The sequence below is a fragment of the Nelumbo nucifera genome, chromosome 6 (genome assembly GCF_055504915.1).
Source record: "Nelumbo nucifera cultivar China Antique chromosome 6, China Antique-T2T, whole genome shotgun sequence".
Lineage (NCBI taxonomy): Eukaryota > Viridiplantae > Streptophyta > Magnoliopsida > Proteales > Nelumbonaceae > Nelumbo > Nelumbo nucifera.
This window is the reverse complement of record NC_142654.1, coordinates 32,151,730-32,168,091: the sequence shown is the minus strand read 5'-3', so window position 1 is coordinate 32,168,091 and position 16,362 is coordinate 32,151,730. Positions and strand designations below refer to the sequence as shown.

Here is a 16,362-nt window from a genome sequence, read left to right as displayed (position 1 = left end):
CAAAACTACCCTTAACTTCAACCTCTAGTTGGGGTTGCTAACAGTAATCCACAGACGTGACCTACCTCCCTCGCTGTAACCTGTGAGTGAGTCTGAGTTCTGACCTCTCAACAAAGAACAAAGACTGTAGAAGTAGGAGGGAGTAGAGAGAGAGAGAGAGAGAGATGGAACGCCAACAGCAGCAACGTGAAGATGATGAGCAGAGCGCGCAAGAAGAGCAGGAGCATGAAGTTTACGGAGGAGAGATTCCAGACTATGGAGAGATGGACGCCGACGTCGAATTCCCCGGGGATGAAGAAGTCGATCCTAATTCGAAGGTCTGTTCTCCATCTCTCTCTCCCTCTGTTCTTCTGAAGCCCTAAATTTTCTAGCACCTCTCTCCCTCTCTATCTTGCTCTTGCCCTAATTTTCTTTTCTTTTCCTTTTTTTTTTCTGGTTCTCTGCTTTTCGATGGAAAACCAAAATACAATTCGTTGGAGTAACAAATATATATTCTGTGTGTGTACAGAACCTGGAAGATATGAAGAAGAGACTCAAGGAGATCGAGGAAGAAGCAGGTGCTCTTCGCGAGATGCAGGCCAAAGTCGAGAAGGAAATGGGTATCGTTCAAGGTAATTTCTCTCGTCTGTATTCTCTTCTTTTGGCAAGCACCAATAAAATTAGGAGCACGATTTGTTTTCCTATTGAATATCGTTTTCCATGGAAATCATCTGTGCGATGAAGCCCTTGTTAAATTGTATCAAAAAATAATATGAGGTGGGATTAGTATTGTTGTAATAGGAGGATCTAACCTGCATGGACACAGACACACAGTCGGAATACTTTGCGTGTTGAGGATCCATTGCCGAATGGATTATTATGTCAATTGTTTTGATTGGTGATTATTATGTAAGCTTTTGATTCATGTAACTTGTATAGAATATGGCATAAATAAATATAAATGCTCGTCTTTATCAAATAAAAGCTTTGTATAGGAAAAGATGGAATTTGTTATGCAAGCTAGCTGCTCGTTTACATCACTAGTTGGTTGACATGTGACTGACATGAACATTTCATCCACTTCACCTGCAACACGTAGCATGATATTGCCGTCATGGATATTTTCATTACAGAATAAAGAAATATTGGGATTTGGGACAACCTAAAACATTTCGTCACATTGAAATTCTGATGGACAAAACTAAGATTTGGCTCATATTTAGGTCCATGGGGGGAAGTGACAGCAACAAGAGTGGAGATTTTTGCTCTAGTACAAGGCTTAAGAGTAAGCTACTTTTTAGGGCCGGACAGGCTAGAATTGTATGGTGGCCCAATGGTAACGTTTTGAGTGGAGGCTTAAGGGAAGCAATATCTCTAGCAGCCAGGATGAGCAGCTTGTTTGAATGAATTTGGAAATCAGTCAATAGCCTAGCTGATAGTCCAAGGGGCTCAATTGAATCGGATATAATCCAATTCAAATTCAAACCTGATTCATTTATGTTGGATTTGGATATCCATTTGGCCACAATTGGATTTGAAAAGGTGATCTGCTTATGAATTGTATTAAATCCAGATATTGCTTGATCCAATTCACTAGGACCCATTTTGATCCAATTTGATTATTTATATATATTATAACTCATCGCTAACCCAAGAAGTACCCAAAGAAAGAAAAGAAAAACAAAAGAGAAGGAAATGATGACAGAACAAATCAGAGCAGAAATGTAAAAGAAGAAATGATTACACACTAAACAATTCTATGTTTCTTAGGCAATGTGCATTGAGGAGTAGCACGTGTAGTATCCCACTCACCATCTCTCTTTTCTCTATTTCTTGGATGAAGAATATGCAATGATGACAACGAAGAAGATACACACACACATGGGTTCGACTATGATGCTGGAAAGACATGATACTGGAAAAGCTTATAACCAATCAAAATTCATGGGTGGTTTTGATTAGCCAAATCCTTTCTGGTATCATAGATTTTTCCTATATATACATATGCAGTTTTTTAGAATTAAGTTCTGACAAAGAATTATAGAAATCTGGTCACTCCCATGTGCTGGGTGGAAGAAATTGAACTTTGATGGTAGCTATATGGGCAATCCTAGCAATGTATTCAAGGTCCTGTTCGGCAAGGTGATGTGGTGAGATCAGAACTAATGGCAGAAGTTTACGGGGTGGAGAAGGCTATAGAAATGGGGATTGAGAGACTAATCATTGAGGTGATTCAAAAATAGTTGTGGGCTGGCTGAAAAAGGAGGAAGGGGTAATTTGGCAGCTAAGGAATGAGTTCAGGCACTTCAACTTGTTGTCTAAAGATATTCTCATCCAAGAATGGCAAATGGCTTTGCAGATCAGCTAGCAAAACAAGGGGTTAACAGGGAACATTGTTTTTGGGATCAGTTGTAAGGCTGGAAAGTTAAAAGTTGACAGTTGGCAAACTGTAAATTCTAGTGGGGTAGCTGAGGCTACTCAATTTCTGTAATCTTTCAAAATTTTCTTAACGAAATCTCCTTTATTGATAAAAAAAAAGATATGCTTATCCAAATAAGATGGATTAGAAGGTCTGCAAATCCCATGGCAGATGACCTAGCTAAACAAGGAATTCAGAGACAATCCATGTTTTGGGCTCAGTTATAAATTTGGGATGGTTTTGGGTTTGCTGTTTTTTCACAACCTCATGTTGTATTCTTCTATTCTAATTTAATGAATTAATTTTCTTGTTGCTAATAAAAAAATTAGAATTAAGTGAGATTTGGGAATTGGGATTTAGATAAACCTTTTTTTTTATATTTACAGCATATATATTTTTTGTTTTATATTTAATTTTGTAGATTTATGCTGATTTTATACATACTTTCTGATATTTGAGTTCAGTTGGATTCAAATCGGATATCCAAATGTGTAAATTAATTGAATTTGAACCTGTGCAACACTGTATATCTAATTTCAGTAACTTGGGAATAAGGTTGTTATTTATCAGAATCTTAGGTGGTTGTACGTTTCCTTTTTTTTGTGTGCTCAGTTTTCTCAATTACTACTTTCTGCACCAGCTTTAACCTTCATAAATCAATTGGATGTTCTTGGGGTTGCATTCTAAAGCTATATATACTATACACCTGGGATTTCCTGTCTCAAGCAGGAGCTGGTTCTCAATTGATCATTTGTTTCATCCCATATTTCTAACCACCACAAATTGGGTTGACTAAATGTGTGGATAATCAAATGTTATGCAGTTGGTTTTAAACATTTCTTCTATTTCTTGTCTCTTGGCCTTATTAGCAGTTATGCTTAACTTAGTAATTTGTTATTTTGATTGGATTGTGCATAAAGATCCCTCTAGTGCTGCTGCAACTCAAGCTGAAAAAGAGGAGGTTGATTCACGCTCAATATATGTTGGTAATGTGAGGGTTTGCAATCCTTTTACTATATTTTAATTGTTTCTTTTTGGATTTTTCTTTTATACATCTATCTTTTCTAGAAAATTTATAGTTCTGCATGCTCTTTTCTAATAAAACTCTTAATACTGTTGCTGGGTAGTCACTCTCTATGGTTTTACTAGAAGGGCTTTCTTACTCCACTTATTCATGCTTTAGGGAGATGTATGAAGTGTTGTTGACTAGGGGTGAGCATTATTCAGTTAAAATCGAAAAGCTGAACCAAAAGTTTTGGTTTTGGTTTTCAGAATTAGAAATTTATTTAACCGTGTTTGCTGAAGTGCAGCAGTAGAAGAAGAAGAAGAAGAGAAGAGACCAGTGAATGGGCGGCAATCTAATCTCAGCTGGCCCTAGAAGTTAATGTTAGTATTAACATTAAGATATTACAGTAAAAAACTAGAATGCCCCTGATTAGTGATGGGACACCTAGACCGTACAAAATAAAACAGGTTTAGGCCCAACAACTAAAGGCCCATAACAGACTATAGAGGCTGTAGGGAAGTGTTCTTCCGCTAGGACATAACAGTAGCTTTTAGACACTTTTTCCCAGATCTTAGAGCCTGTAGGGAAGTGTTGAACAGTCCTTGCTACCCTTGGAGTCATTGAAGCAAGCAGCTAGGACATAACAGTAGCATTCTCCTTGTGCCAGGTTGAGTATTCAGCATCATCCTCTTGAGGTTCCTTCTTCTATCCATCAATATAAACCATAAACATGGTTTAAAAAGTCGCGACATTTTGCTAATGTCGCCCGACATATGTTGGTGTCGAGACATACTGACATGAACTCTCACTTGAATTAAAAAAATACAAAATGTCGGTTGATGTTTCGACCATTTCGGTAAATATTGTCTATGTCGTTTAAAAAAACAAAAAAAAAAGAATATTTCAAAATATTTCATCCAAGTGTCAGCAAATCAGCATATATTGAAAGTGAAGACAATCAAATTTCATCATAAACAAAAAGAGAAAAAAAGAGAGATTAAATGGGAAAAAAGAAGTTTTCAGTTTATTTACCTGAAGCTGGAAGAAGTACAACTTCAGGATTGAATAGGCACAGGAGTGGCTTCTACCCTCGGTCTTGTGCTGAAATACCTTATTTGAATAAGACACAGGACATTGGACATCTAAAACTCCCAAAGAAATTGCTCTCATCTCACTCTCAAGTCTCATATTGATTCAGGTATGCAATACTATGATTACTATCCTATTTCCCTCTCACAGTGAATAACCATGAAAAATAAGGGGAGAAAAGGAAAAAAAATAAAGATAAGGAGCTGAGGAGAATGCTTGTCTTCATCTTCCTCTTCTATTTATTCGTCTTCATCTGCGGCTTCCTAAAATCCTCGCAAAATCGCACTGCATCTTTGCGTCTTTGTAGAGTCTTCGAAATTTCAGGTCGAGGGTTCGAATGACTAATGAACCCTTAAGCCTAAATGTTTAAGTTTATGTTATAAAAGACATGCCACAGTACATGATGGTCTATATAAGTCTATAGACCATCACAAAAGTAAGCCTTTAAATGGAATCTTTAAAACATAATTACAAGTATGTTATAGTGCAATGGGGTCTATTGTAATACTATAGACCTCCCAATAGAAAACTTATAAAAAGAATCTTTAATGTATTCTTATAGTCTTATTACAAGTATATGAAGGTCTATAGTAATATTGTAGACCCTCATTATAAAAGCCAACAAAAATGAATAAATAATAAGAAAATTAATATTTAAGATAAAATATAAAATATTCATAAAAACAAATGGTTAAACCAACTAATTATTAAAATAAAATAAAATGCATGAATAAAATGTTTTTATAATAATAAAATATTAAATGGTTTGTCTAATTTATATGATTTAATAAATAGTTTATATAGTGATATTGTATACCCTCATTATAAAAGTAAAAAAAATGAAATAATAATAAGAAAGTTTATATTTGAGATTAAATATTCATAAAAACCAAAAATAGTGAGATATTTTATATAATAATAAAAATATTACTTAAACTAATTACTTATTAGAATAAAATAAAATGATTTTCTTAATAATAAAAAAATTAAATGGTTTATATTGTTTATATGATTTAATTTTAATTATTTATTAGAACAAAAAGATATGCATCATTGAAGATAATAGTCTAGAAAGGTGCATTCATGTTTATTTTATCATTTTACAGAATATCATTGCATATTTCCACATATTTCATAATATTTCTGCAATGTCTATAATTTTTACAATATTTCCATCTGACATTTCTGACATTACCAACATATGTCCTATATTTGGGTAAGCCACATTCCCATCAACATCGACATTTTAATCCTTGCCCATAAGTTCCCGGGAAGTAATAAAAAGCTTGTCTGAAACGGACCATTCTCTGAAGTTGTAATCGTCTAACAACACTGGTGATTTGCAGACTATGCAGATTTGGGTTTTCTAGGTTTGAGGATCTCCCACCAGTCCTATTGTCCTTAGAGGACACTTATCCTGATATTGTGGACATATTCTACTTCTAACAGCAACCTACAGCTGTAGTCTCAAGGAGAAAGACAAGGTTTAATACTTGTTAGAGCTGTTACTGGACTGAAAACAATCAATACCCTACTGAGATTAATTTTCTGTAATTCCTGAGACCTTCCCACACCCAATGGATGTTAGAAGAAGCTTTACAACTGGAAAAAGTTTTCCACTGAACTGAAAGGAATCTCTGTACTCAAACCTGTAACTAAGAAACTTCTGTAACTGGACTGGGAACACTCTCTGTAAACAAATCAACCACTTCTGGAAGTCAAACCTGGGCCGTAAACACTTTCTGTGATCTGTTCTAACTCCCAAACAGCAACTAGGACTGTCCACTCAGTCCTCCTTCCTAGATCTGTTCTACACAGATCTCTCTAGTAGCCGAATGGCTACTGCTGCAGAACCACTAGCAGGGCATAAACAGGCTGGGGAAACTCTCTTTGGTCCCTACACCCAAAGAGAAACCCTAGACACAGACCTTTTTGTAGTCTACGATCAGTCCTAGGTCTTCTTCACAGTAGCCAAGACAAGGAGAAAGAAAAAAAAGATAGAAGAGAGAAGAAAAGGAGAAACTAGATGTATTCAGTATTTATCAAAAAAAAAAAAACTAGATGTATTTAGTCAGGCCGATTGGTGCTCTGGTAACCATGTTTGCTGAAGTGCAGCAGTAGAAGAAGAAAAAGAAAAGAAGAGTAGAAGAGAAGAGACCAGTGAATGGGCGGCAATCTAATCTCAGCCGTCCTAGAAGCTAATATTTAATATTAACATTAAGATGTTACAGTAAAAGACTAGAATACCCCTGATTAGTAATGGGACACTGACACCTAGACAGTACAAAATAAAACAGGTCTAGGCCCAATAACTGACCATAGAACTTGGGCATAGAATGATAAATAAGCCCACCAAAACTTAATCACTCGACCCAACAATCAACTGAATTTCATTATATAATATGTAATATGACATATATAATATATATATGTTATATGTTATATGTTATAATATATAATATTAATAAAATTCTGCTTTTACCAACCAATCCGAAAATTTAGGTTTGGTTTTTAACCAAATAAACTGAATGTTCACCCCAGTGTTGACATCCTTAAGTGACTGATCTTGCTATTAGGTATCCTTGTATTTTTTTTTTGAAAAGTAAAAAGGAAAGAAATTATTAAGAAAGAGAAGCTAATTACAATTGGCATCAGGGTGTTAAGATATCACCCAACCCAACAACACAAAGCAACTAAAAACATCAAAGGCAAATGTCACAGAGAGAGAACAACATAAGCCTCCCCAAATCAAGAGCAACTTAATCATCTCCTTGAACACTTCTTCTTGCCCATCTCCTTCCTTATTCCACGTCTCTCTCCTCCTTCCCCTACTATGTTCTTCTTCATTCTCTCTTCCTTCTTACTCCTTTCAAATGCTTCAAAAGCCCTTCTACAAACTTCTTTCTATCCCAAAAAACAGACCAAAGCTTTTTTTATTTATTTTTGATGAATAACAGACCCAAGCCTTTTCCAACCCCAACATTCTTATCAACCAAACGCTCAATCTCCACTTCCCCCCTCCTCACTAATTGACTGAGACTCATCAAGACTCTTATCAAAATCTCAACCACCCTCCTCCTTTTCCTTTGGCTTTGACCTTAACTCCAAACTTTCCTCAAGAGAAGTCGACAATTGCATCTCCTCCCCATTTGAAGCTGGAGACTCGGCTCCTCGCCCCTCAGCATTTGTTCCTTTTTCTTATAAACTCTCTTAAATTGATTTGTAGGACCATCCCCACTCAAACAATCTTTTAATCTTGAAAAAAACTTCTGGAACATGAATATAATGGTACTTGAGTTTCTAGATTTCTTCAATACCTATAAAGCATCATTGTCTGTTTTCTTGCTCACATTTTTTCTTCTCCGACCCAAGTCAACTCCAAGCTTTCCAAACTAGTACTTCTTATTTTAAGTAATCCTCACAGTCTTCCAACAATCCACTCTCACCTTCTTTGCCTACATCCTTTATGAAGTAGTTGGCCACCGAACTCTTATCTTCACCCCCTTCAAAGGCTTCCCCTCCTTTTCTTCCCTTCTTAACACTCCCTTCCCCTCTTACAACTTCCTCCGCTCCTTCCCCCGGACTTGCCTCCTTTCCCTCCTTCTCTCCCTTTAACCTTGCATCACCCTGGTTGAACGAATCTAGCCTCCCCTCCTATGACAATCCAGGAAGAACCTCGACCAGGAATGAACCAAAACAAGTCACCTTACTTGCCTGCCTGTCAAGGTCTACCTTCTCCCTCCGAACTTCACATGATTCTACTCCCCTAAATCAACCTTATCCTTGCAGTTATCAAAGCATCAATGCTCCTCAAAACCTGCTCAAGCAGGCTCATCCTTCAGACTTCCACTCTTCTTTCCAGTGCTATCAAATGTAGCAACCACCCAAAACCATTCCTCTTCCTTATCATTTTGAGAAACATAAAAGTCTCTTTTTCTTCTCCACTTGAAAGACTTAAACTTGGAGCCTCTTCCCTTGAAAACCTTTAACTTATCAAGCTGGTCACCACTTTTAACAATCCTAAACTTCCAATTTGACTACTAGTCCCCACTCCCATTGCCAAAATCTTCTTTAACTAGCTGTGACTCTTCCCTTGAAAACCTTTAACTTATCAAGCTGATCACCACTTTTAACAATCCTAAACTTCAAATTTGACAACTAGTTCCCACTCCCATTGCCAAAATCTTCTTTAACCAGCTGTGATCCTTCAAGAACCTCTATTAACCACCCACTCTCTAGGATGCGAAAACCTCTATTAACCACCCACTCTCTGTGACCCTTCCACACCATCTCCTCTTCCATGTGTTTCTTCATTAAAACTTCTTTTCCATCCAAAATTACCTCTTTGCCCCCCCCGGGATTTGTCTTCCTCCACCGAGCAACCCTTTGCTTTACCTAAATCACCAGAGCTACAACCCTGAAACTCCAACCCCCTCTCAACTTTCTCTTCTTTCCTTATACTCATTTCATATATAAGTAGCATTTTTAACATTTCTAGACTATGATGAGGGTAGAACATAGGGAATAAATGAAAAGCTCTCTTCTCACATCTGTTGTCAATCTAGTATCTTATTTATGAATAGAGTACTGCCAATACCTATTTTAGCAACCTAGCTAATCTGACGAACCATCTATTGCATGCAAACAAATGGGGAAAGAAAAAAAACAGATTTTCTATTTCTTTTTACAGCTTATGGGTATTTTGCAATTTTATTTGATCTGCATCTGGAATTATGTCCACAGTTATTTGATAAAAATAAATAAATAAATGAAAAGTTCTCTTCTCACATCTGTTGTCAATCTAGTATCTTATTTATGAATAGAGTGCTGCCAATACCTATTTTAGCAGCCTAGCTAATCTGACGAACCATCTATTGCATGCAAACAAATGGGGAAAGAAAAAAAAACAGATTTTCTATTTCTTTTTACAGCTTATGGGTATTTTGCAATTTTATTTGATCTGCATCTGGAATTATGTCCACAGTTATTAAGGCGGTGAGGCTTACCATAAATAAAATAGGTGGTCAGTCAAATTGGATGCAATTTGGGCTTTCTTGGTCATCTGGGCTGATAATTGATTTAATTTTTTAAAATAAAAGGCCTGGAATAAGGCCCTAGGATCTTTTGATGTGTTAAGCAAAAGCCTTGAAATGTGAGGCTGTGGTTTAATGAGATCTAATTAGGAATGGCAATGGGTAAGGTACTCGTGCAAATTGCCCTACCCATTCCCGAACCCGCCTATGTATCCCTGATTCCAAACCCGTCCCAAACCCGTCTAACTTTTCCTCTCAATTTCTCAATCCATCCATTAAACCCGTCCTGACCCGTCCCACCCGTTAAACCCCTTGACCCAACGTTTTCTACTAAAAAGAAGTCTATTAATGCTTATAGTGTGACTTGAACCCAGATCGATTAATGATAGCACAAATCTCTTATAGCACTACTTTAAGCCACTAAGCCATCTCGCCTTTTGTGCTATTTAATGAAAAAAAATAGGTTTTATTTAACTTTTGTGTTCATGAAAACAATCAATACATATATATGATTAACAATTCCAACTAAAAATTAAAAGAAATAATATTTAAAATTAGCATTTTATATCTAAATGATATAAACAATATATCAATTCCAAATTTGCATCAAATGATGATTTTAGTTCCAAGAAATTTATACAAATTAAATATTAATAATAGAATAGTTGTCTTAGTACTTGAAATTTATAAACTTGTGCACGATATATAATATAATAGGTTCATATTTATGCATCCCGGGTATCGGGTATCAGATACCCTAAAGTCAAAACCCAAACCCTACAAGGTTTTAATCTAAAATCCCAAACCCTATAGGGTTTTGATAAATGGGTCCTATTAGGGTCAGGATGGGTTGGATACCCAAAAATTTCCGCGAAATTGCCATCCCTAGATCTAATTTTCTCAAGAAGAAACCAGAACCAAGAACATGATGATAAAAATTATGGAGGTATTGAAGGGAGAAACCTTTACCAATTTGGGGGGAGAATAGTGATGAAGTTTAGTTACTAATGAGGGGAAAGAGTTTTATTAAAAAAAGGGATGGAGAAGTAAATGTGATGTTACCTATAAAAAAAAGTAAATCTGATGTAGCAAGGGGTGAAATTAAGAAGGTAGAGTCAGGATGATAGATATGCAGGTAAGTTATCTTGGATATATTATGCTTATGATGAAGTCTTAGGTTGTTTTCAATCAAAATCTTGTGTTTGTAAGAAAATGGATGTTGGTAATAACTTATAAAAGAAATGGTTGAGGGTAATGCTGTATTTGGAAGGATGTGCATAATTGTTTTCTTTGATTGCCAAGGGTTTGTTGGTTAGTAGTTCTTCTGTTATAGTTTTTTTTTTTTTTTGGGGGGGGGGGGGGGGGTGGGGGTATGGAGAAATATTGTTTAAGGGTTTGGTTTGGTATGGGAAGATGCACTTTGTAGGGAGAGTGTTGTTTCTTAGTTTTCTTGATCACTTTTGGTGATTTCTTATAGCCTCTCTTTGTTTCCTTGTCTTTTTTTATTATTGTAAAAGAATGGAGTTATGTACAAAAGGTACATTTTTTTTTGTGTAAGAAAGGAACCAATCATCATTTTAATATCAAATGTAAAGTGTTTAGGGATTTAGAAAAAGAAAGAAAATCTAATCACAGTTTAAATTGGTCTTCTGATGAAAACCTTACTTCAATGGTGAATCCTTTGTCTATGTATTTTCATCTTGTCAAGTCAAAATCCTGGATACTGATAAAATGTCAGAATTCAGAACCCTGGACATGTGTTGGACTGACTTCCATGTCTGTTTCAACATTGCTGTGACCCTAACACACTTAGTTCTGGTTCAGAACTGAGAAGTAATTAAGGAAGCATTTGTGGTCATACAGAACATTTTCTTTTAAGATCTGGCTAATTTTACAGACTGGATATGCTGGTTTTGTTGTGAAAGAGATAGAATATTTGTTTCTGTATAAAAGGAGTGAAAAAAATAGCTGAACCTTTCAGATTTAAAACTTCCTTTGCCCTTTCTATGTTGAAACAGATTGAGCATTCAAAACAGACTGTTTAAAGTGGAGCTTAGGGTGGTAGTGAAATAAGAGAGCTAACTATCTTTTTCATGATCATTTACCATTTTATTGAAAATAACTTTTTTATAGAATTTATCTGATTTATGTCTAAGAACTATCATGGCTTGTAAGTTTCATGGATTAGTCCCATTGATATTTGGATTTTTTAGTTAAATATCTCTATTTGTCTCCACTTTTACACTGAGCAGATATTTCATGAATGCCAGGCAAAAAGGGTTCCCTCAAGGACTCAATAATTAATTCTAACTTTGTGGTTGTCCTGTTTGGGGTCTGGTTTCTTCTCAGTGAGGAGAGGCTGATAACGGCATTATATCATTTGCATGGTAATTAGCCAGTTCTGTCCTAATAAGGTGTAGGAAGAATGGTAGATAAGCTATTGATAAATCTCTGCTTAGCGCCTACATTTCCCAGTGAGCAAATTGTCTGTTTCTAAGCTGAGTTCTGTTTTCTATTTCTTTGTATGCACCTATGCACTCAGTGCCTGTTTGGAAGCTTTGTGAAATGGAGTGTTCTCATTTTTATTTTGCATAGCATGTGAATTCAACATTGTTGTCACCTAAATTTGGTTTCTTCATGGTGATGAGTGAACCCTAAATGAGTTATTTTTTTTAGAAAACCTGAAATGACCCCTTTGTAATTTTGTATTAACAATTTGGAATGGACCTGTTTAAGATGGTATACTTGTTTTCTTGAATGGAAAGGAAAAATTGTAGGAAATATAATTTCATTTAATGTTGCTCCAAATTCCAAAATAGGTATTACATAAGGAAGTAAATTATTATAAACAAAGTGTAAATTATTATAAATTATTATCTTTCTGCTTCTTGAGATTAATGTTTATGTAGTCATATTCCCTTTGCTCATTTTAACCAGTGAATTTGGTGTATTTCTCTTATCAGTAATCGTGGTTTTCCTTTTCTTTTTCTTTGTCTTCCCCTCTTCCTTGTTTGTGTCTGTTTTTTAGTTTTTACCACTTAAGGAAAATCTTGGATGGAAGGAAAGTTAACCTGTATAATCCTTCTGTACTTCAGGTAGACTACGCATGTACTCCTGAGGAAGTCCAGCAGCATTTCCAATCTTGTGGAACAGTGAACAGAGTAACAATTTTGACAGACAAGTTTGGTCAGCCGAAAGGATTTGCCTATGTTGAATTTGTTGAAACTGATGCCGTTCAAAATGCTCTCCTGTTAAATGAGTCAGAGTTGCATGGTCGTCAATTAAAGGTCTTTGAGTTTGTAATTAGAAGAATATGGTTTGACCTGTAATTTGTTATTTAAATGCTAAGCATTTTTTATCGTTCTGCAGGTATCTGCTAAGCGGACCAACATTCCTGGAATGAAGCAGTACCGAGGAAGAAGACCCAATCCATATCTTGGCTTTCGTGGCCGAAGGCCGTTCATGCCAGGCCCTCCCTTTGCTCCTTATGGATATGGGTAAATTTTGATTTTTTTTTGTTGAAGTCTTTTACTTGCTTATTTTTCTAGGGTTTGAGTAGGAAACTACCAAACTGGCATCTCTAATTTGGGGTTAAGATTTAACATTGAAAATCGTTGCCTTTTGAGTAAGGTTTTGCAGTCAAATTGCTTTATGTGTTGGTTTGCTTTCTTAACCTGCATTCGATATTTTTATAGAGTACAAGTGTGAAATTTAATTATAATTTCCACCTCTGCACAGGAAGGCTCCGAGGTTCAGGCCGCCCATGCGATACAGGCCATACTATTGATGAGTTCTAATCGGTGTGCCGGGGTGTTGATTCGGTGGCCAAGAATGTAGCATCTGATGGATGTTCTCTGTGGTGTAAGGTAATCCATTTTCTCCAATGCTTGTATTATCTTTCGCACATGAAAGGGCTAACTTGGTTTTGCCAAAATCTTTCATCATTTGGTCTCGTACACTTTCCACCCTGTAAGCTATGAAACTTGGATTTATGTTATTGGCATACAAGGATTAATATTCGTGCCATCAAACAAGAAAGGTTGATAGATAATGAAGACACCTTCCTTGCTCAGGCTATTTTCAATCTTCTGATGCTTCTGCATTAGTTGCTGCTATAAATGTTGAGTTTTGATAAAATATCACACTGCCATATTATGTTTTTAAGGTTTTGATTAGCCTCTTGTGCTTCTAGTTGTTTATGAGAATGAGATCCCATTCCCATATTAGAAAATATTCAGCTACATCATTTTTCTAATAAGCAATAGTTTATTTAACAAAATGTTTAAAATTGGGGTTTGTAGTTGTACTTGTGCACTTGCATTCATGGAATGTGTCCTATTTCATGTGTCTAAAGTCCAATACATATAAGATCACACGTATAATGGGGTCTGAATGCAACTATACAAGTTCAACCCTTAACAAGTGCAGGTGGGAGGTGGCAATGGGTATCCAAATATATCCTGTATCCAATTACCTGATACCTGATATACCCGGTCCTTATTAGCACAAATTTTAGGCTTGATTATTAACGGTCCAACTCGGCTAAGAACCCTTTGGCTCAATTTGGAAAGAGTATAAATACAAATATGTACATTACAAAGCCTTGCATTTTGTATTTCTGAACCTCTATTTGCACTTCATTTGCATTCGTACTCTTTCCAAACTGAGCTTTTAGGAATTGTCCGACTCAGAACCGGTTACTGAAAATCCCATTAAACATTTTTTTTCTTTTTATTATTAACCATGTGAATGTAACGGAACTCAGAATTATCGTTACTTAATAGGAGTTTGTCAATTTCCAAATATCCAATTAGTTTTGACTTTTGAATTTTGATATTTGGTGGGTTCGGGTCTCTGGTCCGGAACCTCTTGCCATATACTGGTTCAGACCCAATAAGATCCAGAAGTAATTCCGATGATATGCTATGGGTTTGGTATATATGGATCCACCCAAATCCCCTCTTTCTCTCTCTCTATCCTCTTGGTATCTTCTAATTGATCTCAAGTCTCTGCTACGACCAGTAGGAGACCTTACCAACCAGCTGGTTGGCACCTAGCGAATCCACCCAAATCTGATTCGCTAAAAACACTTTTAGGTTCAGGATTTTCTTCTAAATTCTAAAAAGGCATAAAGCCCCAATTTTAGGGCTGGATTGAAGGGCTAAGTTTTGGTTGAGTCGTTTTCATTTAGCTGCCTTGGAGAAGCTACTTAAAAAAAGCTTCAAGGGAAGGTGGGGGGGTGGGGTGGGGAGGTGAGGGGGGCAATGGATTGAATAAAAATTTTCATTGGAAGGCCATTTTTTTTTTTCGGTAAGAACAAATTTTTATTTGAGTGCCTGGTTGTTTGGGAGGGCTGAATTGCAGTGGCTTTTGTCTTTTATGATGGGCCGGTCTCATATGGGGCATTGTATAAGCTATGTTAGTATGTTTGGTGAAAAATTTGAAGATCCCAAATCGGCTGCCAGTCATTTGAAGGGCTGCCCACAGCTTTTTTGAATAGCTTATTTGGAATCATTCAAAGCAGCTGAACCATCTTAGCTGAAGTTTCAGATCGGCCCTCCCAAACAGGCCCTGAATGTACAACCATTTAGCTGAACAGGTGGTTCACCTTGACCTGCAATTTGGGTGGGCCATACCTGAGCCCGATCCAATCCAGCCAGAGCTTTTGTACTATGGGCTGAACTTCGGCCAATTTGGGCCTGACTTGTGTTGGGCATGGGTTGAAGCCTCAGGTATCCAAGTTCGGCTTGACCCATTCCAAGTCTGCCCAAACAAATATATGCATGCATTTTCTTTATACAAAAATATCTTTTTTTAATCATATATAAGTATAAAATATGTATATGTACTTTTTTTGGTAAACATATGTCTACTTTTTGTAAATGAAATTTGTACATATTTCCAATCCATTCTACTCCTAACTTTGTTCATAACATAATGTCCAATAAAAGGTGGCTTTACAAAAAATATATCCAATAATTCTTTTAAACCCAATCACCCATCTGAGTCCGTTGAGCCTAACCCAATCTGAGCTAGGAGTGCAACTCAAGTTGACCCGACTTAGCATTTTACACAGTTTCACCCCTAACCTGCGCCCAGGATCAGCCCAAGTATTGGGTTAAGATTGGATTGGACCTAGGTTATTAACCTTGGGCTTAACCTCAGATTGGTCCAGGCCTGAGCCTGAGGTATAGACTTCGAACATTTTAAGGTTGCATTTGGATTGGCCTTCAATCTGACCCAATCAGCCTGAGTTGCACCCTTACCTTACAAAGTCAAAAGCTACCATGTGAAAATCCCTTCAAATTTGCACTAGACTTGGGTTTTGGGGTTTAGAAGTGTTTTGATTTTAGTTTTTAACGTTATTTTTTAAAGTAATTCTTACCAAAGACAACTACTTAAAATGCCACTTTTCTATCCCACACTCAAAAGCAAAAGCTTAATAATTGTAACTTGCTCAAGTAGCTTGTTCAAACATAAGCTTAAAAGATACTTTTATAATTAGGCCCCATTCATTTTTCGGTAAATTATTTACCCAGGTAAATGCACTTATTTGGGTAAGCGTTTCCTAGGAAGACTTACCTCGGTAAGTGCATTTACCCATGTTCTTTTATTTCTCAAGTAAAGAAGGCAATGCCCATTTTACCCATAAAAATCCATTATTAAAAGGGATATTTTTGTCACATTCAAGTGTTAGTGACTTTTCCCCCATAAAAATCCAACTTTTTCCTTCTCAAAATCCAATAAAAGAACACCCCCGTAGAGTCAAGTTGGTCTCACTTTGTTTAATGTACCAACAATCTCAAGATTCTTATCAGAAGAAAAAACAAGGACAA

General features: G+C 36.3%; 1 protein-coding gene across 1 annotated transcript; it reads left to right on the top strand.

Moving 5' to 3' along the window:
- Positions 1–32: 32 nt before the first annotated feature.
- On the top strand, positions 33–13,690 carry LOC104606376 (polyadenylate-binding protein 2-like). The gene is made up of 6 exons (XM_010271526.3): positions 33–317; positions 509–611; positions 3,319–3,389; positions 12,622–12,813; positions 12,896–13,023; positions 13,265–13,690. Exons 1-6 carry the CDS (start codon positions 165–167, stop codon positions 13,311–13,313), a joined length of 696 nt encoding a protein of 231 aa, XP_010269828.1. The 5' UTR covers positions 33–164; the 3' UTR covers positions 13,314–13,690.
- The last annotated feature ends 2,672 nt before the right edge of the window (positions 13,691–16,362 follow it).

Coding starts and splice junctions, on each gene's coding strand:
- LOC104606376 (XM_010271526.3), top strand. CDS start 165: ATGGAACGCCAACAGCAGCAACGTGAAGATGATGAGCAGAGCGCGCAA. Junction 612..3,318: donor GGAAATGGGTATCGTTCAAG/GTAATTTCTCTC, acceptor TTGTGCATAAAG/ATCCCTCTAGTGCTGCTGCA. Junction 13,024..13,264: donor TTTGCTCCTTATGGATATGG/GTAAATTTTGAT, acceptor ACCTCTGCACAG/GAAGGCTCCGAGGTTCAGGC.